This window comes from Thalassophryne amazonica, chromosome 16 (genome assembly GCF_902500255.1).
Source record: "Thalassophryne amazonica chromosome 16, fThaAma1.1, whole genome shotgun sequence".
Taxonomy (NCBI): Eukaryota; Metazoa; Chordata; class Actinopteri; order Batrachoidiformes; family Batrachoididae; genus Thalassophryne; species Thalassophryne amazonica.
Genome location: NC_047118.1, coordinates 47101236 through 47129107, shown reverse-complemented (window position 1 = coordinate 47129107; position 27872 = coordinate 47101236). Strand labels below are relative to the sequence as shown.

At 39.9% G+C, this 27872-nt stretch overlaps 1 protein-coding gene across 1 annotated transcript; it reads left to right on the top strand.

Annotated features, from left to right (window-relative positions):
* Positions 1-34: 34 nt before the first annotated feature.
* Positions 35-27561, top strand: LOC117527687 (26S proteasome non-ATPase regulatory subunit 11). Its single transcript, XM_034190144.1, has 13 exons — positions 35-186; positions 1710-1811; positions 11627-11823; positions 12803-12860; positions 13112-13306; positions 15326-15470; positions 15826-15886; positions 16072-16134; positions 16483-16608; positions 17361-17396; positions 17491-17542; positions 19383-19525; positions 26412-27561. Exons 1-12 carry the CDS (start codon positions 96-98, stop codon positions 19523-19525), a joined length of 1269 nt encoding a protein of 422 aa, XP_034046035.1. The 5' UTR covers positions 35-95; the 3' UTR covers positions 26412-27561.
* The last annotated feature ends 311 nt before the right edge of the window (positions 27562-27872 follow it).

Here is a 27872-nt window from a genome sequence, read left to right as displayed (position 1 = left end):
GGGGCAGCACTGGCCAAATGTGTGTGACCGAGCTGACCGGAAAACGGAAAACGGCCCAACAGAGAGGAACGAACGAAGGCAGGCGGAGAGGAAAGATGGCAGCCGCAGCAGTGGCTGAGTTTCAGAGAGCGCAGTCTCTCATTGGAACGGATCGGAATGCCTCTATCGACATTCTGCATTCAATAGGTAAATGCGGTTAATGTCAGCAATATACATTTTGACGAGCGGCTAATATAGAAAAAAATAAAACAAACAAACCCGGTCGTGAGTTAGCTGTGTTTACTGTTAGCGGCTAAGCTAAGTGAGTTAGCCGGTGCTGCCGTTTCTTTCTCTGCTTCCACAGTGAGTCAGCAGCAGGCTGCTAGCTTAGCTTAGTCGGCTACTAGCACACCGGCGAGCTAACGTTATCTACTCTGCATGTCGTTTATTTAACGGGACTTTTGGTGACAGGTGGCTAGCAAATATCACCATGAAATTAACATACTCTTTGACAGTTCAGAGGCCGCCCAACAAGGAAATGAGTGTGCTACTCAAGTCTATCCTTAACTCCTGTGTAACCACGTTTGCCTTCATTCGTTGATTTTTATTACACAAATAAAAACAAATGGTGAGGTATTACTGAGGATAACACAAAAAAGCAGATTAAAGTGGCACTTATTTCCTTACATTTTAGCACCACCTGATGCTTCACATTAGCTACTGAGCAGGCCTTGTTTATTCCAATTACATTTTTTCTGCAAATGTGATTGGTTAATCATGTGGGATTTCAGACCGTATAATATCGGGCTAACGGTGGCAAATACTCAACCGTTTCACATTTGGATGTATTACTCCGCGCCCTGACCAGTGTTCTGATGAGATGACATTCCTGTCAACAGGCCAGGCCTCCACGCAACTGCGCATGCGCAATATTGTCGGGATGCGGAACTGTTGATTTATGCGGCAAGACACACAGTTCGACAGAACACCGGCTGTACGTACCGCTAAGCAGATGTGATAATGGCGTTGTCAGCTGAGAATGAGAGAAAGACACCGCTGCAATGGGTGAATTTAAGCTACCATATGAAAGTATTGATTGATTGGCGGCACATCTCAGGGTTGCTGCGTGGCCTTCACCCACTTGCCTCAATTCGGATAACGGACTTCTTCAAACTTAGTGCACATAAACAATGTCAGATGTGTATGTGTTGCCTTTAATTCTGATGTGTGCCATTATTACGGTAAACAAGTAATTGTGGACTAATTGCTGTCAGAGGTAACTGGAGTGTAAACGTAATTTCTCTGCTGTGAGATCAATAAAGTATATCTAATCTAAGGTGGATTCTGACACAAAATTACCGTTTCACATTTGATGGATTTTCACATTCACCACTAAAACTCAATTTGCGACCGTATAACCAGCATGAACGTCCGCAAATCATTAGACACAACAGGGTTATTCCCTAATTGTTACTGTATTTATCGGGTGCAGTTGTTCTTCACAGCTTCATGTCTGTCTCTCCAGCATATCACCCCATGTGAGTGAGAGAGAATGTGTGAATGTGAGGTATCACTGTAAACGCTTTGACCACAAAAGTTCTATATAGTAAATGCAGTCCATTTACAAATTTACCATTAGCGATAGAAAATGAATGTCTTTGTATGTCAAGGTAATTTATGTCTGTACTGATCAGATTACATCATGATAATGTGTGCGGCTATGTGTCCAGTGAAGCGGGACATACAGGAGAGTGATGAAGAAGCTGTGCGTGTCAAAGAGCAGAGCATCCTGGAACTAGGTGGTCTGCTGGCCAAGACGGGACAAGCTGCAGGTAAGAGCTTTCACATGTTGTGTCCTGTTGAATGAACTTTGGTTGTCCCACATTGCAGAAAGCCAAACAAAAACCTGGATGGCTGTCAGCAGAAATACGTCTCCAAGAAATTGGACAAGGAAATGTTACTACATAATGCTGTTTGTGTGGTGGCTACTCCTATGGCACTGTCTTGGCTATTGGCCAATAGAAGCCAGGTATATAGTGTTTTGAAACATAATGCCCTACCCGCACAGTAGGTTTCGGTGAGGCAGATGCGCTTTAAAAGCTTTTTAAAGCAGAATCGCTCTTAGTCACTCATCTTCAACCGCTTACTCGCTTATTAACTTGCTTATTAACCCATTATTAACCCCTTATTAAGGGTTATGAGGGGCTGGAGCCTATCCCAGCCATCATAGGGCATGAGGCGGGGTACACCCTGGACAGGATGCTAAAATTTAAAGTTTCCAGTCCACCTAACCTGCATGTCCTTGAATGTGAGAGGAGCCAGCCCACGCAAACACAGGAAGAACATGCAGACTCCATACAGAAAGGTTACAGGTGGGAATCAATCCCATGACCTTCTTACTGCAAGAAGACAATTCTATCCACTAATCCATTGTGCTGCCCTAAAGAGAATGTGAAAAATGTAGTTGTCCTTTTAGCTGCTCCTATTTGTTTTGGGGTTGCCACAGCCAGATCCGCATTGGTATTTGGCACAAGTTTTACGTTGGATGCCCTTCCTGACATAACTCCAGTTTTACCTGGAGAAACGCACAGCCCCAAAACGGTCTCCCATCCAAGTACTAACCAGGCCCCACACTGCCTTGCTTTTGAGATTCAACGGGATCAGGTTTACACAGAGCAGGCTGGTTGCAAAGAGACTATTAGAAATAGTTTTTTTTTTTTAAAGGGCTACAGAGGTGAGTTTATTGTGTGCCTCAGTGCAGTAATTCATGAAAGAAGGTAACATTGTACAGATTTCCAGCAGTGAGCATCAAAATAAACTTTGGTTAAAAACAACCTGCAGGAATGAGGCAGACGGGACATTTTCGATTCTCAAAAAGTATTTAAAGATCTTCAGTTAATATTTTTAATGGTATGTTTTTAAGATTAATTTTTATTTTATTTTTCAAAATTAAAATGACATTTCATTTTTCAAAAAAAAACAGGTGATTGCTCCTGTTTCAGATATGTCTAATTACATGGGTGGAGGTTATGTTTTCACCCCTGTTTTTTTGTGTGCCTCTTTGTGAACAGCCTATAACCCACAATTTGTCACATATCGTTATAAAAGTTTTACAGAGGATTCATATCCTGAGAGGCAAGAACTGATTCATTTTTTTTTAAGGTCAAAGACAGGAAAAATCTTGGAAAATTAAAAGATTCAAGCTTCTCTAGTTTGGAAAATTAGAAAAATCCCTATCCTTTAACATTAAATGAGTTTTCAAAAATTCATAACTGTCAAAAAAAGATGGAATTTCTTTCATGTTTGAGAGCGGTATGTAAGATGGTATCCTTCATCGACTGGCAAAGTTTGATCCAGACCTAATGCGGATGTCAGATTTTGTGGCCATTTCAATTTAACATTGAAAACCAAATTTAAAATATATTTTACATATCTTAATCAGATGTGCCCCAGTCACTCTCATGTGTGAAAGTGAGGTGCAGACTGGTACTCACTATTGCCTGACAAAGTTTGATCCAGACCTGATCCAAATTGTGGATTTTGTGGACAGTTGAATTTAATATTGAAAAGCCCATTTGGTGTACATTATGGATCAACAATAACCAAATGGCCTCTGTGTGTGTGTGTATGCGTGCGTGTGTATGGCTTTGATGACAGAGAAACTGGGGATAGCTTACATTTGTCATTTGGTATGCTTATGTATTTTGGGTCAAGGACGAATGCTGCGAAAACAGGAAGGTGATAGGACTAATATTTTTGGAGAAATTACCCCTTGGGCACATATTGCGGCGTTTTGGGATTACCTTTCACTGCTATGCACATGATACTCAGTTATACATGCCGATAACTGCTGGTAATCTCGTTCACATAAAATCCTTAGAAGATTGCCTTGCAGCAGTGAGAAGTTGGATGTCTAGAAACTTCCTGCTTTTAAACTCTGATAAGACTGAAATGATGGTTCTTGGTCCAGTGAGACATCGGCATCAATTTGACCAGTTAACGCTCAGCCGCGGGTCGTGTGTCATACATCACACTGACACAGTGAGGAACCTTGGGGTAATTTTTGATCCTTCATTGTCCTTTGGCCTCCACATTAGAAATATTACTAGGACTGCTTTCTTCCACCTGCGAAATATAGCGAAGATTCGTCCCATCCTGTCTATGGCTGATGCTGATACCCTGATCCATGCATTTATCTCTTCTAGATTGGACTACTGCAATGTTCTGTTTTCTGGTTTACCGCAGTCTAGCATTAGGGGTCTCCAATTGGTTCAAAATGCTGCAGCCAGACTTTTGACACGAAGCAGAAAGTTCGATCCACATTACACCCATTTTGGCATCCCTTCACTGGCTTCCTGTCCCAGTGAGATCAGATTTTAAGGTTCAGCTACTAACCTATAAAATTATTCATGGACTGGCACCTCCCTACCTACCCGACCTAATTAACCTTACGTACCGGCCCGGGCTTTACGTTCTCAGTGTGCAGGACTACTTTGTGTCCCTAAGGTGAATAAGAATTCTGCGGGTCACAGAGCTTTCTCTTATTGTGCCCGTTCTGTGGAATGATCTCCCTGCGTCAATAAAACAGTCAGATTCTGTGGAGATTTTCAAGTCCAGACTTAAGATGCACTTATTTTCCCTTTCATATAGCTAGCATACTGGTACAGTTTTGTTTTACGCTTTTTACTCTTTTAATTCATTTATTAATCCTAATCTAAGGCCAGTGTCATTATAAAAAGAAATCTTAAAAATTTTAGTGAACAGGCATTTGTATCCTTTTAATTGATAATGTAAATTGTTCTTGGCTTTACTTTTATGACAGTTTTAAAGATTTTATTGATAAACATGCCCCTTTTAAAGTGTTTAGGGTTAAAAGTCGAGTCAGTCCGTGGCTCACTCCTGAGCTGAAAACCCTTTTATATAAAAGGGACCAGCTATGGACAAAAGCAAAAAAGTCTGGATTAGATGTTGATTGGCTACATTTTCGTCAATTACGAAATAAATGTACTGCCTTGATTAAAAAAGCAAAGAGTACCTATTATCTATCTGAAACAACAAATAATTTAAATGACCCTCGTAAGTTTTGGAAAACGATTAAATCTATTTCTGGTAATTCCCACTCAGGAGATCTTCCCTCTCAGTTAGTGGTTGACTTAAATCCAGTGTCAGTCAAGGTGGAGATGCTTAATTGTTTTAACAAACACTTTGTGACCTTAAACTCCTTGTCCTGTGACACTTCTTTAACATCAGTGTCTACCAGCTATGCATCCAGTAATCCAGTTTGTGGTAAGATCTTTGCTTTTTCTAAGTTGTCTGTCTGTCCATGAGGTTTGTAAAGAACTCAAATCTTTAGATATAAAAAAAATCATCTGGCCCTGATAAGCTTCCCCCCTACTTTCTACACTTAGCTGCTGACATTATAGCTGAACCTGTGACACACATTTTTAATCTGTCTATTTAACAAAATTCTATTCCCGACATTTGGAAAACTGCATTTGTTTTACCTCTATTAAAAGGTGGAGATCCTACAATATTAAATAATTACAGACCCATTTCAAAACTGTGTGTCTTAGTAAAAATTTTAGAAAAGATAATAAATGAACAGATTAAACATTATTTGTATTCCAAGAAGATTTTGTCACCTCATCAGTCTGGTTTTAGAAAGCAACATGGAACAGTTACGGCCTTTCTGAAAGTTCTTAATGATGTAGTTCAAGCTCTTGACACCAAGGACTATTGTGCCGCCCTCTTTATAGATCTGTCCAAAGCCTTTGACACGGTTATTCATAGGATTTTATGTCAAAGGCTTTTGGACATAGGGTTCACTGACCAGGCTATGGGTTGGTTTTTAAATTATCTAACTGGTCGTAAGCAGTGTGTACAGTATAGGGATCAGACGTCAGACTACTTAGACATTACTCGGGGGGTCCCACAAGGGTCAATTTTAGGGCCTATTCTTTTTGCTATATACATTAACAACTTGGCCCATGGTTTCACAGATGTGGCTGTGCATTTTTACGCTGATGATTCCATAATTTATTGTCAGGCAAAATCAGTTGCCCTTGTTTTTGAGCACCTGCAGTCCGCTTTTAATATCAGTCTCAGTTTTCACAACTTCAGTTAATGTTAAATGCAAGTAAGACAAAAGTAATGTTATTTTCGAACAAAAAGAAAGTGCCCTCACCTCTCCCTACTATCATCACAGCACAGGTATTACAAATTGACTTTGTATCATCATATAAATACCTTGGCATTATTTTAGATGAAAATTTAACCTTTAAGCTACACATTGAAAATCTACTAAAAAAGCTTAATTTAAAACTAGGCTTCTTTTTTCGAAATAAACACTGTTTCTCCTTATAATGCCAGGAAACAGCTGGTTTCTGCCACCTTTATGAGTCTGTTAGATTATGGAGATATTGTGTATATGAACGCCTCTGCGAGCTTATTACGTATGTTGGACGCTGTGTATCATGGAGCTCTCAGGTTCATCACAGATAGCAAAGCTCTCACTCATCACTGCACCCTCTACTCCTTAGTTAAGTGGCCCTCTTTACGCACACGCAGACTCCTACATTGGTACACATTCATTTACAAATCCATCCTTCACTTGGTGCCACCATATTTGTCATGTTACTTTTCATGCAAACAGCAACATTACAGTCTTCGCTCCAATGATTTGATCACTTTCAGTGTTCTTTCTATACGTACTGAGTTCGGCAAAAAAAGCATTCTGCTACTCTGGTCCATCGACCTGGAACATGCTTCAGCAGGATTTGAGGTTGTCTAGTCTGGTCACACTTGGGGAGTTTAAAGTTTTACTGAAAAGTTTGGAAAATACATTCATAGGCACTTGCACTTGTTTTTAATGATTTTACTAATGTATGTATTGTGAATTTTTTATTGTGTGTACTGTAACATTATTTTTACATTAACTGTTATTGTTTTGCATAACACGTCTCTCTTGTAAATGAGACATTGAGTCTCAAGAGATTTTCCTGTCTAAATAAAAGATTAAATAAATAAATAAAAAATAAATTTAGTAATTGGAGCGGGCTGCGGCCTCAACTTTACCTAAATTCTGGGTCTTTTAGTGAAGTTTAGGGCTAGTGGCCGGCGATCACCTTAGTATTTCTTCTGTTTTTCTTGTTGTTTAATGCTGCCAAATTATACAGTATTTTTTGTCTTTCTGATGCCTGATTCTGTTTTTTTCTCTCTGTTTAAGGTGCAGCTCCATCCAGAGATGGGAGTTGTATTTGTGTTGGCGACTCTCCTGTCCTGTGCGCCAATAGCATTTCTTGTATATTCGTCTGTGAATTGTTCTGTGAATTGTTCTGTAATTTATGTTTGTAGCATGGCCCAAGCAGAGGGTCACCCCTTTGAGTCTGGTCTGCTTGAGGTTTCTTCCTCAGAGGGAGTTTTTCCTTACCACTGTTGCTCTGGGAGTTGGTATGGTTAGACCTTACCTGTGTGAAGCGCTTTGAGGCAACTCTGTTGTGATTTGGTGCTATATAAATGAAAATAAATTAAAATTGAATTGAATTAGCAGTATTAGCTAACGAGTGAACAGTGGATGTTGTCCTGCAATGCACCATGGGATTTTGTGGTTTGAAATGTTCTTGTTGTTAATGTTAGTTTAACAGTGTTAGTGTTATTGGTTTATTGTATTTTTGTAGTTCAGTTGGTTTAGTCGGTTTAGTTAAGTGTCATTTTGTCATTACCATGAGTGAAAACTGTAGTGCATTTGATGTCTTCTGCCACCGTCTCTGTTTGTGGGTGTGTAAAAATAAAAGCACCTGCTTGCGGCAAAATGTAGAAAAGACAAAAAGCTTTGCGTACGTGCATGCAACTTTGATCACAAACAAACTGGGGAGAGCTGACATTTGCCGTTTAGTATGCTTATGTATTTTGGGTCAATGTTGATAGGACAAATATTTTTGGAGAAACTACAGATATTAGCTAACAACACTGAACAATGGATGTGGACTCACTGGACTCACACGTCATTCCAGCGGGGGGGTCATCTACATATTAAAAGCATGTGTGCGTGATTTTATTTAGTATGTTCAATGTAAGTACATAACATAATTGTAAATAAGTTAAAATACATGAAAGACACAAGAAAGTGAAAACACTTATTTTCATTGTGGTCCATATAAAAATCAAATGACAAAGTAGAAGTAATAATAAAATCAAATGATGATAATAATAGTGTGTATATGATAACAAGAAACTAAACAATTTATAAATGCATTTAGACAATAAATTAACATAAGAATTATGTAATTAACAGGGAATAAAAGTGTTGAGTTCTTCTTCTAAAAACTGTTGAAGTCTAAGTTTCTAAAAACATTCTGGACTTGTATGCCATTCCAATTCATTATAGAAACTTTGCATAATTTATTACCACCCTTGAAAAATGTCTGCTACCTATTTTATAAACACTACCCAATCTAGAGCCTGTGGATCCCCACAGGCAATGTGCTAGTGTTGCATTGTATCTCAATCAAAAGTGCCGCAATCACTCTCATTTGTGACAAGTCTGATCTGTATTATGGATTTAGCGGATATTTGATTTTAACATTGAAAAGCCCTTTTGATTTATATTTTAGCTTATGAAAAGCCACTTCTGACAGGACTTTGACCTTTAAAATTTTTCCCAAGATAAAAATTTGTGGAATTGGAAACTAGTATTGGCATAGCTTTGCGCTCTACAAGCGTGGTGCTCTAGTTCATCATAAAATCAAACTTGTCTAACTGTATATGAAACTGAAAGAGTGACACAAACTGACTCAAACTTATCTATACTATTGGCTGTCTTTATGAAAAAAAACACACACAAACATATATATGGTTGGTATTGGTAGGCCTTTACATGTCCAATGTCAGTAGCAGATATTCCTCCTGATGTTTTTTGTCCACCCGCTTAGCTTTTTCACGCTGGTAGGATCTACGTAGGCTCGTTCTGTTAGCTCGTTAGTGTTGGCTTAAACAGTGGACTTTTTAGGCTCAGTGGTTAATCCATAGTGGTGTGAATTGTAGAATGTGCCATCCAAAGGTAGAACTAGCACAATCTTGCATAATGGCCCAGTCACACGGCACTTAACGAAGGGTGAAGAAGCCCTGACGAAAGAAGAAATCTGGACTTTCGTTGACATCGTTTAACCTTCGCGCAGCTTCATTCCTGCAGCTGGCACGTCGTCAGGATTTTTAAACTGTTGAAAAATTTGAACGAAGGTCAACGAAAACCTCAATTCGTATGTTTAGTTTTGCTGTCGTTCTTGACGTTTTTTAATCGTTTTAGTTTTTGTAACGTTATTGTTTAATTTGACTTCGTTGGAGCAGCTGAATGCTTTCACACAGTGCAGAAGCCGGTTTGTGAGCCCTGAGGCTACTGCTGCTTCATGTACCATTGGAAATTACAGGACAAACAGCCTGCTTGCTTGGATTTTTTTTTATCTGTGTGGGGGGTCAGCGTCAATGTGCTCAGGCACCTTATATAGGCCAGAATTAATCTTTTGTGTGGATATAATTAATTATTTTGCCACAAGCAACTGTTGAATTTGAAACAACAAAAAAGTTGTGTAATTTCCGACGGTACTTGAATACAGCATTAGCAGCAGCAGCTCCTGCGTGAGCTTATTATTTTGTATTAAATATAACAATATGAGTGTAGGAATGATAATCCAGTCCTTCTGTACATGTGGCAACAGGTAAATGAGTCAAAATGATTATATAAAGAGCTATTCTGGAAGGCAGAATTCACGTTGTGGATTCATGATCAGCTGGTGGAATGACTGCACGTGAGTCAATGTGCACTGATTAATTTACTGCTCTGATATATTCAGTCATCTTTACACATATTTATTCCCCCTTTTGACAGTTTTCTGTTATAAATCAATATATACGGCTTAGTAAAGGAATACAGTGATACAGCTGTGACCACAGCACACTTTTTTTTTTTTTGGAGCAAGTCGGAGCGCGCAGTGTGTCGACAGACAGTGAAGATTCTGATGATGATGGAGATGATCCCTCTTTTGTTCTGGATGAGGAACCAGAGCAGGTGGTCCACCGACGTGCACACAGATCTCCACAGCTTCTGTTTGCAGTTTCTCCAGGACTCAGGCGCTATGAGCTCTGTCCCAGCACCGAGTCCTGGAACGCAGAGATGCAGACACACTGCTCCAGCTGTGGCGTTTCATTAAAGCAGTGAGATCCTTAGTTTCGTTTTTTTAAGTTCCTTTTTCGTCCCTTTTGCGCTCTTGCTTCGCAGGCTGTTCGACGAAAAAGCTCTTTCGTCCTCCTTTTCTCAACAAATTGTGGCTTTTTTTTTTTTTTCCCTTTGTTCAGGAATCACCGTGTGACTGGGCCATAAGAAGCATTTTCAGTGCTTTAAATCCCACGTGCTGAAGCAAGCGCTAAACTAGTAGTAAAAACTAAGCAGTAGTAAAATCTACAGCATGCGTAGGGCATTATGAGAAGTTGCAAAATCCATTGTGTGTTCCAGATGTGGTGAAAACTACATTAGACTTGACAGTATTGTGTTCCTGGTCTGTCATGTCTCCCAACCTCTTGTAATCTGTATTATAAATATTTCAGAAATACCCTCTCCAGCAACTATGTCAGTTTCATTTAGCACGTTGCTGGCTGTGTGCAGAGCAGCTAATTGGGATAGGAGTTAGACTACAAATATGTAGACCTGAGTTTGATTCAGAGTCATGTCACCTGTCTGTGTCTATCTGCATTGTCCCAGTCCATCCGGCTGTAAATGGGTGCCAGTCTTGGCTGGGTAAGACTGATGTCCTGTTCAGGGGGAGTCATGTATCATGTAGTCATGTATGGGGACAGGAGTTACTACTACTACTTATTGCTGTGTATGCAGTTTCTGAGCCTTGTCCCTTTCCACTTGCTGAATGAGTTGTACTTTGCTTTAGGGTACGGAGTAAAACTTGATACCGTGTAGTTAATAGCAGGTGTCTCCAACCCTGCTCATGGAGAGCACCTGTCCTGCATGTTTTTGACGCTCACCACTTCACCTATAGACAACTCAGTCAGGTTTGCATGCTTTGATGTATGCAGAGCACAGAAAATGTGTTATGCTATTGAGTTACTTACTGAAGATTTGAAGCATATATACGTGGGTATCTGGGCATTTCACATCTGTATATTTCTTTGTCTTTTAGAGTGAAATTATTACCATAACTTTGGAAAGTTAAAGGTCACCAGAAGTCCTTGTTATATGAGATGCAGTCATTTATCATTGTCTTTTTTTAAATCATATGACAATTTATTTTGGACAAGAAATGGTTTTAGTGCAATGATAATATTTTAACCCCACTAGCTTGCTAACATTAGTTAGCTTAGACACATCATGACACAACCATTCTTTGACACTGAGCAGCTTTTGCTGCCTTGCTGTTAATTTAATTTTATTTTTTACTAAGAATCACATTCAAGAAAATATCAGTTATTAGCAGTAGTTTTGTAAACTTATCTTACTGTTAGCACTTAGCATTGACCAAGTACAGAACAGAATATCTGTTGCAATGACATAACTACTGCCCTACATTAATCTAGGGCTGCAATTGAGATTCTCTTGATTAAGCTGATGTCATTAGCACTATTTCATCGCTATTTCTTTTTTCAGAGCTTGGGGGCTTACTGAAGTATGTGCGTCCATTCCTTAATTCCATTTCCAAGGCCAAGGCAGCTCGGCTGGTCCGCTCCTTGCTGGACTTGTTTTTAGATATGGAGGCTGCTACAGGTCAAGAGGTAGAACTCTGCCTGGAGTGCATAGAATGGGCCAAAGCTGAGAAAAGGACCTTCCTCAGACAGGCACTAGAGGTGAGTCTGGATGAATAAGAAGGAGACTGTTGATAAATTGTGCATGTTAAGAGTATTTCTGTGAAGGCTCTCAGTTGTCCAGGTGGTTTCCACAGTAGAGAAGCTTGACTCTTTGACTGGACTGGGTTGCTTGACGCGAGGACCTTTCGCTTCTAATCGCAGAAGCTTCCTCAGCTAAATTTCTTGCTCTGGTCGTATGACTTCTGTCTTGACTCTTGTAGAGAAGAATAACAGAAGTCAGCAAAAGCTGGAGTTTAAACCTAACCAGACCTCTTCTGCCGAGAGGCAGACTGCTATTGGCTAGTGACTAATAGTTGCTCTAATTAACACCTATTGTGCTCTAGTTAGCACCCTCCTAGTGACAGGGCAGCTATCCCTCCTAACGATGGGAATGACGCCTCTCCTGGCGATGTGAATGACTCATTACCATGAACAAAAGACTGAAACTGCTTTGACCTGAGTACCCCATTGTAAACAGGGGACAAAGCTTGTCTCAGACCCCTCCCCAGTTAAGGCTGGGTTTCAACTGTTTCACATACAATGCTTCCTTCACTCCCCTCTCAAACCATTTCTTTTCTCTGGCTAAGATTTTAACTTCCTTGTCCTTAAACGTGTGATTAGTGTCTTTAAGGTGGAGATGAACTGCAGACTGAGGTACACTGGCACCCTCTTTGCGGTGCTGGTATAGCCTTTTGTGCAATGGCTGCTTAGTCTCACCTATGTAGTGTTCCTTACAGTTTTCCTGACATCTGATAGAATACAGATGTCAGGAATCTTTGCAAATTGTTGGTCAGTAGCCTCTAATGCGTTTTTAAAATGGGATACTATACTACACTATCGTTTGAAAAACAGGATGGATGTGTTCAGTCAACCCCTCATGTAAACGAATGGTTGTGTTTTTGGTCCAACGTTTTCAGATCTATAAACAAGCATGTTGTAGACATTGAACCCTGTGATGACAGTTGTTCACTTGTCCCAGGCTCGGCTCATCTCACTGTATTTTGACACAAGGTGCTACCAGGAGGCACTACATCTTGGTGAGTGTTCACTCTTCAGAGTTGCATGACAACAACAACAACAAAAAAATAGTTATAATTTGTAATACAATAAGTATTTTGTTTCATTTTCTATTGATTGTCTTTTGTAGAAGTTTGAGAAGGAGAAAGTTTGCTTTTCTATGTTATTTTTTTCTCAGGACTACGGTAGAATTTGATTGAAAGGATGCTTTTTTTATTTATTTTAACTCGAGGGGAACATTTTGTTGCTTGCACACTTTTCTGCCTTCCAGGATCACAGTTGCTTCAGGAGTTGAAGAAGATGGATGACAAGGCTTTACTGGTGGAGGTTCAGCTGCTTGAGAGTAAAACATACCACGCACTCAGTAATCTGCCCAAGGCCCGTGCTGCTCTCACCTCTGCCAGAACAACCGCCAATGCCATCTACTGCCCACCCAAACTACAAGCAGCTTTAGATATGCAGTCAGGTACATTGTAGTACAGACATGCTAAAAGGAATCTGTTGCACACAATCAGGTCATAAATTGTCATATTGTTTATGTCAAACTGCACCAAATATACAATGATATAAGAATGTATTTTATACAGTATCAAGTGGCTAAAAAAAACAGAGGTGTTGTAAGAGTTTGACTTTGTTGACATACTTCAACTTCAAGCTGTTTTGATGACCTGTTCATTACACCAAAAAATCTCCACTCAGCTGCATTTTCACCCTTGAAAACAGATCTTAAAAAAGACTTTGAAAATGCTTAATTTATGTTATAAACAGGGCAAACAGAACTTAACAGAAACAAATTACATCAGTCTGTTCTGATGGGGTCAGGGTGTAATCTGTAATCTGTAATAAAATGGTGTAATCAACAGGGTGCATTGGTCAAAAATGCTGTCTCTAAGATCAAGTATTAACTTTGTCAGTTGTCAACAGAGGGCCCCATTTGTAATCATTTTTGTCTATTTGACTGTGGAGACTATCTCAATAAGAAAGAACTTAGATTTTTTTTTTTTTATGTTTATTTATTATGAGGGTATATTGAACTTCTCTTGGGCTGCACCTTGCCACCAATCTTGTTCCTAGTTTTTATGGACAGAAGGCGCAGTCAGGGATTGGAGGGTATACAATCTGGTGTCCTCACAGTTAAATTTCTGTTGTTTGCGAATGATGTCGTTCTGTCGGCTTCATCAGACAGTGACCTCTGATGCACACTGGGGAGGATTAGCACCTCCATATCTGGGGATATGAACATCTGGTGGAAAACAGTGGCTTGTCACAGGAGAGTTATTGCCCCAAGTAGAGGAGTTAGATTATGTCGGGATTGTATTCACTCATGGGGGTAAGTTGGTGTGCGAGATCGACAGACTGATTGGGTCTGATTTTGTGCAGACGCTGTACTGGGCCATCATGGACCTGAGCCAGAAGGCAATGTTCTTGATTTAACAGGCTTTTTGCTCTCCTATCCTCACCTTTGATCATGAACTATGGGTAATGACTGAAAGAACAAGGTTGTGGATATAAGTGGCAGAAGTAAGATTCCCCCATCGCGTATGTGGGCTTGTGTTCGGGGACAGGGTGAGAGACTTGAATATCCAAGAGGGACTCCTGAGTTGAGCTGTTGCTTCTTTGCATTGAAAGGAGCCAGCTGAGGTGGCTCAGTCATCTGGCAAGGATGGCCCCAGGTCATTTTCCTAGGGAGGTCTTCCAGGCAACCAGGAGGCGGTCCTGGAGAAGGCCCAGGATGCTCTGGAGGAATTATATTTCTCAGCTGTCTTGGGAACATCTTGGGATTCCGCAGGAAGAGCAGGAGAACTTGGTAGAGGATAGGAAAACTCTGGGGTGATCTACTTGAGCCGCTGCCACCCCAACCCAGTGGCGTAACATGCTGCCAGAGTGCACTTCTCAGTTTAAATGCTATGTTGGATATTGGTAGTAGGTATTTTTCCCGATGAACTTTCAAAGTAATTTGGGTGCAGCAGGCTAACAGTTATTGTTCTTTGTTGCATTTACTTCATAAGCTGACTGTTTCTTAGCCACTTTTAAATAATGTCTGAAGCATCTTCACATACACACACACACACACACACACACACACACACACACACACACACACACACACACACACACGTAATTAATTTTCTGGTTTTCTGAATATCAAGAATGATGCTGCCACCTGGTGAACATTGTAATATTTATAAAATGATGAAAGAGAAAGCACGTAGATGGCAACGAAAGCGCTTGTACATTTTCACACAGCTGTAGATGCAGAACCATAACACAGCCATAAGTAGTCTGTGCAGGAGCCCTAATAACAGTGAAATCAAATGAAATACAATGATACAAAAAAATGTCACACTAGTGAAGTACAAAATGGCAGTTTGAAATACATTAATACTGAAAATATTGCAAGAACTGTGTATGAATGGGCTTAAAAAGTCAATTCATAGTTAAAAAAAAATCTTGATTAAACAATGCTGTTGCTGTGTGTTTGCAGGGATTATTCATGCAGCAGAGGAGAAAGACTGGAAGACAGCCTACTCCTACTTCTATGAGGCATTTGAGGGCTATGACTCCATAGATAGTCCCAGAGCCATCACAGCCCTCAAATACATGCTGCTCTGCAAAATCATGCTCAGCGCGTAAGCTGTGCACCACTCATACACAAGTCAGCAAACTCATCAGATCACACAGGCATGCAATGGAAATTACTTCTTCCTCATGGCAGTTGTATTTCCACGGTCAATCATAAAATAAGTGTTGGTTTTCAAAACCCTGTTTCCTCATAGCTGTCCACTGGTGAAAGTAGTCGATATATACAAAGCTAAAGCACATATTCTCAGATCATTATTTCTAGTGTTCGGGATTTGTAATTAAGCATCAAAAGATTATTTTGGCAGTAAGTGTATTCCTTGATAAATTCTGATTTGTACAGTCGTGCAGGTGGCCATGTGTCATGCGTCAATCGTATTTCCCCCATTTTTTTCTCTGTTTTAGCCCAGAGGATGTCCAGGCCCTTATCAGTGGCAAACTAGCTCTGCGATACGCCGGCAGACAGGTAACTGTGTTTAAATCACAGAACGGTTACAGTGAAGGACTGCAGGTGGGGAGTGTAGCAGAGTTCAAATTAAGCATCCAGACATTTAAAATTTTTGAGATATTATTTTGTGGTTTTGAGTTGCCTTTTATTTTGCTCATTGCAGGACGCAAACTTCTAAACTGCATTTTTCCTCTCCACCACAGACAGACTCCCTGAAATGTGTGGCACAAGCGAGCAAGAACCGTTCACTTGCTGACTTTGAAAAGGTTTGTGTGATGTTTGTTGTTGCGTGTGGATGCTTTCTTCATTGAAGCCAAAGAGTACTTTTTATCTCTGTAACTTACTTTGCTATTTATTTGCTTATTGGTCATTTTAAAATGTTGACTAAATATATATTTTGGGCCTTTTTAAGAGGGCTGTACATTTCTGCTCACACTACACTGCTTACTGTGTGATGAGATAATGGGAATGTGTCATTCAAGCTAATTTTATAGCTATATATTATGGACAGTTTGTTTCAGTAAATATTCTATATTTTGCATTATTTAGAGTCCCAGTTTGGTCTCGGCATCAGTATACCCATTTTTGATTATTTTGTTGTGTTCCTCCTCAAGGCACTGACAGAGTTCAAAGCAGAGCTGAGGGACGATCCCATTATCAGCACCCATCTGACCAAGCTGTATGATAACCTGCTGGAGCAAAACCTTATCAGGGTCATCGAACCTTTCTCCAGGGTTCAGGTATTCCTGCTAATGTCCACAATGTTAAGCTGTAATTACTTCAGCTTGTAGGTGTTTGCATTAGCACGCCAATCCGCATAACCATTTGCCCTGTTCAAACCACATATGTAAGGTTGAAGACCAGTTTGGTACCATCTAAGTTGTCATACTTTATGCCCCTGGTTCCCTTCCTGAGGTCTGAGCTCCCTTTAGGGTGCGCCAAAGAGCACAGGTGCTGCCCACTGTCTGATCACAGGTTATCAAAATTAGAAGTTTACATAATTAATAAAGTTGAATTAACACACTTAAAACTAAATAAAAGATCATTTTCTTTGGATGAACCAAATTTTAAAATTCTATTTTCATTGTTATTTATTTATTTTAGTTGGCTCAGCCTTTTTTAGGTACAAGTAGGGGGCCCTGGAAGATATAGGTTGGGAACCACAGGCAACTAACGTGCAGGGTACTCAACCTGATCTGGTGTAGAGAGTTTGCGGGTTACCAAATATGAAAAAAGAAGATATTTTTACTACAGAAATGCAGCACTGAGTATTTTTAAATTATCTTTCCCAGTTTAAATCATATTTTAGTCTTTGTTGTGTCCATAATTATATTTGGAAGAACAGCTTTGAAAAACAAACAAAACAAAAAACCCCAACAGAATATAAACACAACACTGTGGATAAATGATGGTTAGCAGATGTTGACTCACAGTGTGAAAATATCCAAGATAAAGAATCTTTCTGTCCTGTACTTGTCTTTTCTTTGAACAGATTGCACACATTTCCACCCTTATAAAACTTCCCAAGGTAAGATTTTGTCAGTAAGATGTTTCCTTTAGTATGACATAAGCAATGAAGCAGGTGAGGCTGCAACTTATGTGGGATGTGTTTGCCCCTCCAGAGGGAAGTGGAAAGGAAATTGTCACAGATGATTCTAGACAAGAAGTTTCATGGTAAGTGACTGCAGTATTGTTAATCTGACTTTTTCTACATATAGATGACCGTTTGGTCTGTTGCTCTTTACAGCAGTCAGATCAGATTGAGTTTTTGCTGGAATCTGAGGTTTTGTTCAAACTGCCTGTTCAAATTGGATTTAAAGCACATGTGATTCAGATCTGATCACACTGATTGATTTGATATTGTATACAGCAAGTGGCCAGATCTGATCTCTGTGTGTGTATGCTTACTATAGCAATGAGAATCACACACATCAGTCACATGACTGTTAAACAGTGTCTGAATGCTCCAGCTACAGCGTGATATTGGTTATAATCAAACCTGGTTAGTTTATATGTATTCGTATAATTTATATTTTTAAGTTGGTATATTGTAAAATGACACGAGGTATGTTGTTGGGTACCAGTTTGATCGGCCAAACGAGCCATTAGGAAACCAGGGGTCGAAATACATCTTTTAACCTACTTGCACTGGTGCTAGTAACAAAAAAATTACTTGCACCAAAAAAAGTTTGCACAACCAAAAGTCAGTCTTATATCAACCTTAAAACTCCTCCTCTGATGTGTCAGACTCTTCCTCTCTGGGGAGAGCAGCAGCAGCAACCAGTTTTTTTTTTTTTTTTTTCCACAAACAAATTGTCCGTGAAGATTATTTTATTTATTAACTACACAGATGTATAATAAAACAAGTGGTGACTGGTTTATAACACAATTATGACAGTTTGAGGGGAGAGAGAGCGAGGAACCGCAGCGGCACCCAGTTTTGTTTTGTTTTTTTTTAACCATGTGCGCAGGAACTAATCGTCCATGAAGATAATTTTATTAACTACACAGATGTATAATAAAACAAATGGTGACTGGTTTATAACACAATGATGGCAGAGTTGGAGGGGAGAGAGAGCGAGGAACTGCAGCGGCAGCCAATTTTTTTTTTTTCTTTTCTTTGTTTACATGTGCGCGCACGAACAGGACATGAGGTTCTCATACTGGAGCTCCTGCAGTTCTGGTTATTTGCTGCAGCTCCTGCAGCAAATAATGAAACTCCCTGAATTGCGAACGTCTCATGAGGATGTTGTGAACCCAGGGATGGTGCCGCAGGTGATGTTTGTCAGCATTCCACAACAAATAGAGCACAGCAACTTGCTCCGTGTGTGAGAGTCATAAAACACAGGGAAGACGAAGACAACACACTGGAAATTTTTTCCTTATTTATTCCTTTATTAGTTCATTCTTGTGGTGCTTATAGTTGATAAAACTTGGATAAAGTTACTTGCGCCAGTGCTCGTGCAGTATAAAATTATGTGCACCACTCGAATAATACATGCACAAACTAGCACATGCACGTACTAATTCGACCCCTGGAAACATACGTGCGCACAAAAAAGTCCAAACTGAATGTACATGGTCACATCCAAAAATGGTCACACAAAATGCTTTAACCCCTCCATCACTTCTATCACTCGACTGCTCAGAGTGACACAGGAGGAGAGCCATCACAGTTGTGACTGCATAAGCTCAAAGGGGGAACTTACTTGGCGTGAAAAATCAGACTTAACAAAGCAGTCGGAATCCGATTTGAATGTTCAGACAAAACAAATTGCAATACTGCAGTTTGAATCGCATTTCAAACTGCCTCCTAATGATACTTGAAACGGATGTCATGTGACTTTTGACTATTCACACTTGCAGCATGGAATCAGATTCAAATCAGATGTGCACATGAATCTGATTTTTACGGGCAGTCTGAACAATGCTTGAGTTTTCCTAACTTAATGTGACTGCCTGTCAGCCAGCCTTTCTTCTCTCTGCATTGTTTTGTTGCCTCACACCTGAATAGGTATTTTGGACCAAGGTGAAGGTGTACTGATTGTTTTTGATGAGCCAGTCGTGGACAAGACATATGAAGCAGCACTGGAGACCATTCAGAACATGAGCAAAGTGGTTGACTCACTCTACAATAAAGCCAAGAAGCTAACATAGGTAAGTCTCAGAAAACGTGAAGCTTGTATTCTCTGTCTGACAATGGGTGCTTCAGTCCAATTACTGTGCACATTATTTATTTATTCATTATTTTTTTTCTGCCACGTATCCGGGTCTGAGTCATGGTGGTAGTAGACCAAGCAGCTCAACCCACATTTCCCTATCCTTGGCCTATTCCTCCGACTCTTCCTGAGGAATCCGAGGAATTGCCAAACCAGCTGAGAAATATAATCCATCCAGCGTGTCCTAGGTATTATTCGAGGCTTCCTCCTAGTTGGCCATGCCTGGAAAACGTCCTTAGGGAAACAACCAGAGAGCATCCTCACCAGAGCCAAGAACCATTTCAACTGGCTCTTTTCAATGCTGCTCCCAGTTCCACCTGGATATTCAGGTTCTTAGCCTATCCATGAGTGATGAGTGTAAGCCCAGATACCCGATGGATGAACCTTGTTTTGGCCACTTGTATCTGCAACTTTGTTCTTTCGGTCATTACCTTAAGTTCATGACCATAGGTGAGGATAGTGTGTAAATTATGCATTTCGGCTTCTGGGTCAGCTCCTTGATCACCACAACAGCTCGGTACAGCATCCAAAGGCCTTCAGATGCAACACCAATTTGTCTAATGTTGTCATGTTCCATATTACCCCCACTCGTGAACAACAGCCCAAAATAGTCACACAACTCCACATGGGGTGATCCCCACTTTCTTGACAGAGGACCATGGCCTCAGATTTGCTGATGCTGATTAGGGCTGTTCATGTTATATAGTGAAAAAATAAAAGTTGTGAGAGACTTCGGGCCACATGTTGTTTTTGTTCCACTTGGGGTTTTATAGGTGCAGACCAAATTTGAACTCAATCAGATAAGATTTAGTGGTCCCCCAGAGGGACACATTTTCCTCTCCCTCCACTGGTAAGGCAATGTCACCCTAACGGGAGAAGACTCTGATGCCATTATTTTTCTTTTACAAGTATATGTGATGGCTTCTAATCGCAAAAAGTGGTGGCTGATTGGTCACCCAGAGGAGACCATTACAGGAATTACTGGATTACTACATTGCTTGTTGGGGAAAATTGTTGTTTTGTGGACGACCCCTAAATAATGTCCGATTACAATAGAATTTGGCACAGATCTTTTATTTTTTTAGTGGAACAAGAACAACATGTGGCCCAAAATATTTTGTAACATTTGACATTTTGACCAGGTCTAATGCTGATGTTCATCCCAGTTACTTCACACTCAGCCCCAAACCTGCACATCAGAGGTAGCAGTCTGATGAAACCAACACAATCACATTATCTGCAAAAACCAGAGATGTAATTCTGAGGTCCTCCATTTCCTGACTGCATCTTGAAAACCTGTCCATAAAAATCACAAACGGGACTGGTGACAATCGACAGCCCAGGTGGAGTCCAACACCCATTGGGAACAGGTCTGATGTAAAGCTAGGAATGAGGACATGGCTCCTACTTTGGTCATATAGAGACTGGTTTGTGAATTGCAGAGGTTTCGGTACCCCCACACTCCCACAGGACAGCTTGAAGGACCAAGCCATACACCTTTTCCAAGTACACAAAACACATGTAGACTGGTTGGTCATACTCCCAAAACCCTTCTAATATCCTTGCCAGGGTAAAGCACTGGTCCATTGTTCTACAACCAGGACTGAACCCGCATTGCTTCTCCTGAAACTGAGTTTTAACTAACAGTCTAAGTCTCCTCTCTAGTACCCTGGCATAGGCTTTCCCAGGGAGGCTCAGGAGAGTCTGCACGCTATGCTGAAAATAATCAATGCATGGCTCTATCAAAATGCTCCAAATTAAAAAAAAAAAAAAAAAAAAAATCAATGCAGTCAGTCAATATTGGTTTCAGAAATGTGGACAATGAATACATTTTCCATTTACTTTTTGAAAGCTCATCTTCCTTTCTGAAGTATGTAACAGAAGTTGCAACAGTAACTGAATTAAGATTCTGTTTTTTTTTTTTTCTTTTGAACATGAGAAGAGCATATCTGTCTAAAAAGCAAAACAAATTGGGTTAAGAAAGTTAACTGTAGTTTTACATCCATATCTGTAAATGTGAAGGTACGTGTGCAAAAAATGTATTTAGTATCAGGATGTTTATGGAATTGACAAGACCTTAGCTCATGTTATGTGTTGATTGATGTTTTGTGATTTTTATACATACAGTGTGAGAGGATTAAAAATTTTACTGCTGTTATGGCAGAAATGCACAGGCAAATCATGGTTTTTAGGTTCCCCCCCAAAAAAGAATGTACCATATCTTCCATACTATAAATCAGATTTTTTTAACTACTTTGAGAGGTCTTGCGGTTTGTTTTCAGAAGAGATGTAGCGGCACATCTCAGAAAATTAGAATATCATGAAAAGTTTTTTTTTTTTTTTTTTTTGTAATTTAAGTATATTTAAATATTGAATAAAGTGATTTTTTTTAAATATATTTTCGACTCCATATAAACTGTAAAGTTTCAAGCTTTTTTTTTTCTCGTTTTAATTTCAGTAATGATGGCCTACAGGTCCAAAAACATGCAAATGTGTATCTCAAAATATTATATTTTATAAGATCAATCCAAACTTGTTTGGGGCTTGTTTTGAATGAATGTATTAATTAGTGCAGCGTGGCACAGAGGTGATCAACCTGGAGCACTGCTGAGGTGTTGTGGAATCCCAGGTTTGTGTGTATGTGCTTCACACTGAAAGTACACAGTTAAGTGTATAACGATCACTTGATCACCAGTTGCCTGCTTTTTTTCTATTTAATAATACATATGTGAGCATGCGGTCCCTCATTGTTTAGAAGTGCCATGTTTATATTCCTGAGATACAACATAATGCCGCCTTCTCAGTCTTCTAAGATGAGATGCTACAACCCCTGGCAATAATTATGGAATCACCGGCATCGGAGGATGTTCATTCAGTTGTTTAATTTTGTAGAAAAAAAGCAGATCACAGACATGACACAAAACTAAAGTCATTTCAAACGGCAACTTTCTGGCTTTAAGAAACGCTATAAAAAATCAGGAAAAATAATTGTGGCAGTCAGTAACGGTTACTTTTTTAGACCAAGCAGAGGGAAAAAAAATATGGAATCACTCAATTCTGAGGAATAAATTATGGAATCACCCTGTAAATTTTCATCCCCAAAACTAACATCTGTATCAAAACAGATCTGCTCGTTAGTCTGCATCTAAAAAGGAGTGATCACACCTTGGAGAGCTGTTGTACCAAGCGGACTGACATGAATCATGGCTCCAACACGAGAGATGTCAATTGAAACAAAGGAGAGGATTATCAAACTCTTAAAAAGGGTAAATCATCACGCAATGTTGCAAAAGATGTTGGTTGTTCACAGTCAGCTGTGTCTAAACTCTGGACCAAATGCAAACAACATGGGAAGGTTGTTAAAGGCAAACATACTGGTAGACCAAGGAAGACATCAAAGCGTCAAGACAGAAAACTTAAAGCAATATGTCTCAAAAATCGAAAATGCGCAACAAAACAAATGAGGAACGAATGGGAGGAAACTGGAGTCAACGTCTGTGACCAAACTGTAAGAAACCGCCTAAAGGAAATGGGATTTACATACAGAAAAGCTAAACGAAAGCCATCATTAACACCTAAACAGAAAAAAACAAGGTTACAATGGGCTAAGGAAAAGCAGTCGTCGACTGTGGATGACTGGATGAAAGTCATATTCAGTGATGAATCTCGAATCTGCATTGGGCAAGGTGATGATGCTGGAACTTTTGTTTGGTGCCGTTCCAATGAGATTTATAAAGATGACTGCCTGAAGAGAACATGTAAATTTCCACAGTCATTGATGATATGGGGCTGCATGTCAGGTAAAGGCACTGGGGAGATGGCTGTCATTACATCATCAATAAATGCACAAGTTTATGTTGATATTTTGGACACTTTTCTTATCCCATCAATTGAAAGGATGTTTGGGGATGATGAAATCATTTTTCAAGATGATAATGCATCCTGCCATAGAGCAAAAACTGTGAAAACATTCCTTGCAAAAAGACACATAGGGTCAATGTCATGGCCTGCAAATAGTCCGGATCTTAATCCAATTGAAAATCTTTGGTGGAAGTTGAAGAAATGGTCCATGACAAGGCTCCAACCTGCAAAGCTGATCTGGCAACAGCAATCAGAGAAAGTTGGAGCCAGATTGATGAAGAGTACTGTTTGTCACTCATTAAGTCCATGCTTCAGAGACTGCAAGCTGTTATAAAAGCCAGAGGTGGTGCAACAAAATACTAGTGATGTGTTGGAGCGTTCTTTTGTTTTTCATGATTCCATAATTTTTTCCTCAGAATTGAGTGATTCCATATTTTTTTCCCTCTGCTTGGTCTAAAAAAGTAACTGTTACTGACTGCCACAATTTGTTTTTCCTTGTTTCTTAAAGCCAGAAAGTTGCCATTTGAAATGACTTTAGTTTTGTGTCATGTCTGTGATCTGCTTTTTTTCTACAAAATTAAACAACTGAATGAACATCCTCCGAGGCCGGTGATTCCATAATTTTTGCCAGGGGTTGTAGATGTATTCTTGGCCTTCTCCATCCACTGGGGTCCTCAACACAGAGGCACTGGTAAAATGCAATGCAAGTGATAATTGTCATCTGAGTCTAACTAAGTAACTGTCTATTCATGCCAGTGGTACCAACAATCTTACAAAGATGTCATTTATCGATGCTACTAGTGCAGTGCCCATAGGAAGTTTGTATTCCTATAGAAAAATGGGAGATTAAGCAGATTTCTCATGGATGGTTGTATGAGGCTGTGTTTGAAGGTAGGATGTACAAAAAGGTGTATTTACTGTATATTATTATTTGAATATAGTATTTCATATTGTTTGTTTAAAAATCCATTTTATTATCACTTATATAAAAATAAAAGGATTCCTATTAAACAGGTTATTGGAAGAGAGTCAGACAAAATTAAACAGAACATTTAGAATATTTGAAACAGCAAATCAGTATCCCACCTATTCCACCTCCTGAACACAGTTTATTTGAACTTGATCTAGCAGAAAATATAATATTTTGTTCAGCTTATGTACTTACTGAAACTTTGTACAAATTGTGGGAAAATATGTTTTATTCAGCTTAACTATATTCGAATGCTGCACCGATTCTCCGGCCAACCTCACACTCCATTGTCCCCTCACTCATGAACAAGACCCCAAGGTACTTGAACTCCTTCACTTGGGGCAAGACCGCATTCCCTACCCGGAGTAGGCAATCCATCGGTTTCCTGCTGAGAACCATGGCCTCAGATTTAGAGGTGCTGATCCTCATCCCAGCTGATTTACACTGGGCTGCAAACCAATCCATTGACCATCTGTGGGCATTAATGTCATGATGATTTTGGTCTTTTAATGATGTCTTTGAATTGTTCTTTTGCCAGGGTGGAATGGCTGTACAACATACACATGAATAACTTGAAAAAACAACAATTGGGTGGACAATTTTGAATTTATTTTGGATTTTCTCTAATCCACACAGAGTAAAAATTATACATACAGGCCCAAATATACACATGCACCTCCACTAATATTTAGTTAAATGTCCCTTAGCAAGCTGCACCTTGACAGGATACTTTTGGTCGCCATCAACAATCTTCTGGAATAATTCTGGCTGGATATTTTACCACTCTTCTTCACAGAATTGGTAGAGTTCATTTAAATTGGTCAGTTTCCTGGCACAGACCTGTCTTTTAAGAGTAGTCCACAAATTATCTATAGCGTTGAGGTCAGGACTTTGGGAAGGCCATTCCAGAAGCTTAATGTTAGCCTGCTTTATCCAAACTACAACCAGCCTTGTGTGTGGGATCATTGTCCTGTTGGACCAACCAGTTGTGGCCAAGTTTGAACCATCTAACTATTGATTTGAGGTTATGTTGAAGAATTTGGAAGTAGTCCTCCTTCTTCATTATTCGTCTATCTTAGGCCCCCTGCTTTTCTCCCTTTCTATAGCACCCCTTGGGCACATATTGCGGCTTTTTGGGATTACCTATCATTGCTATGAGGATGATATTCAGTTATACATGCTGATAACTGCTGGTAATCAAATCCACATAAAATCCTGAAAAAATTGCCTTGCATCAGTGAAAAGCTGGATGTCTAGCAATTTTGTATTTTAAACTCTGATAAGACTGAAATGATGGTTCTTGGTCTAGTGAGACATCAGCATCAATTTGACCAGCTAACACTTAGCCTAGGCTTATGTGTCATACATCACACTGACAAAGTGAGGAACCTTGGGGTAATTTTTGATCCCATGTTGCAGAGGTGGGACAAAGTCACAGTCACGTCATTCCCAAGTCATCAATCTGCAAGTCCCAAGTCAAGTCTCAAGTCAGCTTGCAAACAATTGATGGTCATTATGACTTGAGACTTCCTGATTCATGGGGTTGTGGACTCAAAGCTGTCCTTTGAGAGTGTGCATATCATGAATGCTTGGTCTTGTTGGATTTGTGAGAATCTACTGAATCTACTGGTACCTTGTTTCCCATGTAACAATAAGAAATATACTCAAAACCTGGATTAATCTTTTTAGTCACATAGCACTACTATTATTCTGAACACTACTATATTTGGTCCATTGGTACGGTTTGCCGTTCTCTTGTGAATTGAACTCTGAACCAGGCTGTGCTCACACCTTTTGTAAGTGGACCATGGCCCGCTTGTTTAGTTCAGAACAGTTGTCCATCTGAGGACATGGATCAAATGGTAGGTGTGAAAGCAAAAGGAATGTGTCCAGTTAAACCACCGACATGAGCCCCACAAACCTTTAACAGACAAAAGCTTAAAAGCTTCAGTACTTGGACTAATATACCTGTATTTGTATTCTTCCTCTTCAGAGAAAGTGAGTGCGTCAGTCCTCCTATTCGGAGTGAGGTGGGTTTAGTCAGACCTCAGACCTGTTGGCCACTCACTTCAACCCGGGAGGGAAGACTGGAGGAGGATGAGTGGATTACAAACACGTAGAAATCCAGCAAACTGATAAACCAGCTGCTCACCTGATGACGACCCACCAGGACTACAGACTGACGGGGACATGCTGTTCCTCCTAGTCCTTCCTCGGCTGTCTTCTCTCCCTTCCTCCTGTCACATTGTTTCCTTCAAATCTGACTGGAGTTGATCTGACACAAAGTGCTCCTCCCTGTGGACACATCCAGGCACTGCGCCCTCTTTTCTCACCCCTGGTTTCCATTTAAACATTTTTTTTTCTGTCTGCGCCGGCCATCAGGGAATCTTGTAAAATAGCAGTAATGAAAACATATACAGTACTTATACATATGTGTATTATATTAAAAAGAGAAGAAAAAGCTTTTCCATCTGTTCTGAGAGTGTAACCAGGGTTTAAGGTGGCTTTGATGGGCTTGGTCTCACTGCATTCTGGTAGCTCTGTTCAGTTTGCAACCCAGCCCAGAAGATGAATGTTTTGAGTCTCTGAGATTTTTTTGCAATTGTGCAAAATCGACTGAAGAAGGTTCAGAGCACCCGTTCTCACTTCTTTAGTGTGACCTTTGCCCTCTTATCTATTTTATCCTGAGCACTCGCACTCACAAGGCATTCTGGGATTTGTGGACTATAACGGAAAGTTGCTCTTCTGTCAACTGGGGACCTCAACACAAGGAGGGGGTGTGGCCACTTTGTCATGTTGGTAAACATCTCCACCATCTGCACTCCCCTTTTTGTATATAAAATTGCCAAGCACCACTGCTTGTCTACTGTACCGCCTCCTTTTCTTTTTCTTTTTTTAATGGATGCTAAAAAAAAACCCACAACCTTACCACTTGGTCAGTCACACAAAGTGCTTTCGATGCTCTTGTTAGAGACGAGACCCGGGGGAGCTCTGTATTCTGACACCAGATGGTTTGTTGTGCAGAAAAGGGCAGATTTTTTTCTGGAGGAAATCCAGCTGTACATTTATGGGAATTTAATTTTGCAAGGACTCAAGGGTTTACTATATGTGACATAAAAACTAATGCTAATAAAAATTAAGAAAATTAAGAAAAAAAAAAAGCAGGCCTGCAAGTTGTGTGAATTTAGAACCTTGAAATTTGTTGTTCTAACAGTTTCATAGTCTTTCTCCAACCCCCAACTTTTACTCTGTAGAACACACTGGGTATTAATTTAGATTTCTGCCCCCATGGTACATAAGGTTTTGGAAAAACAATAAAGTCCTTAAAGTTACAGTGTGTAGGGTTTAGTGCTAGTGAGATTGCATTATGTCATCACCAGTCAATTTTATTTCTCAACAATTTCAGGGATTTCTGCCCCCTTCTCGAGTGATAAGCTATATGTATGATACTACT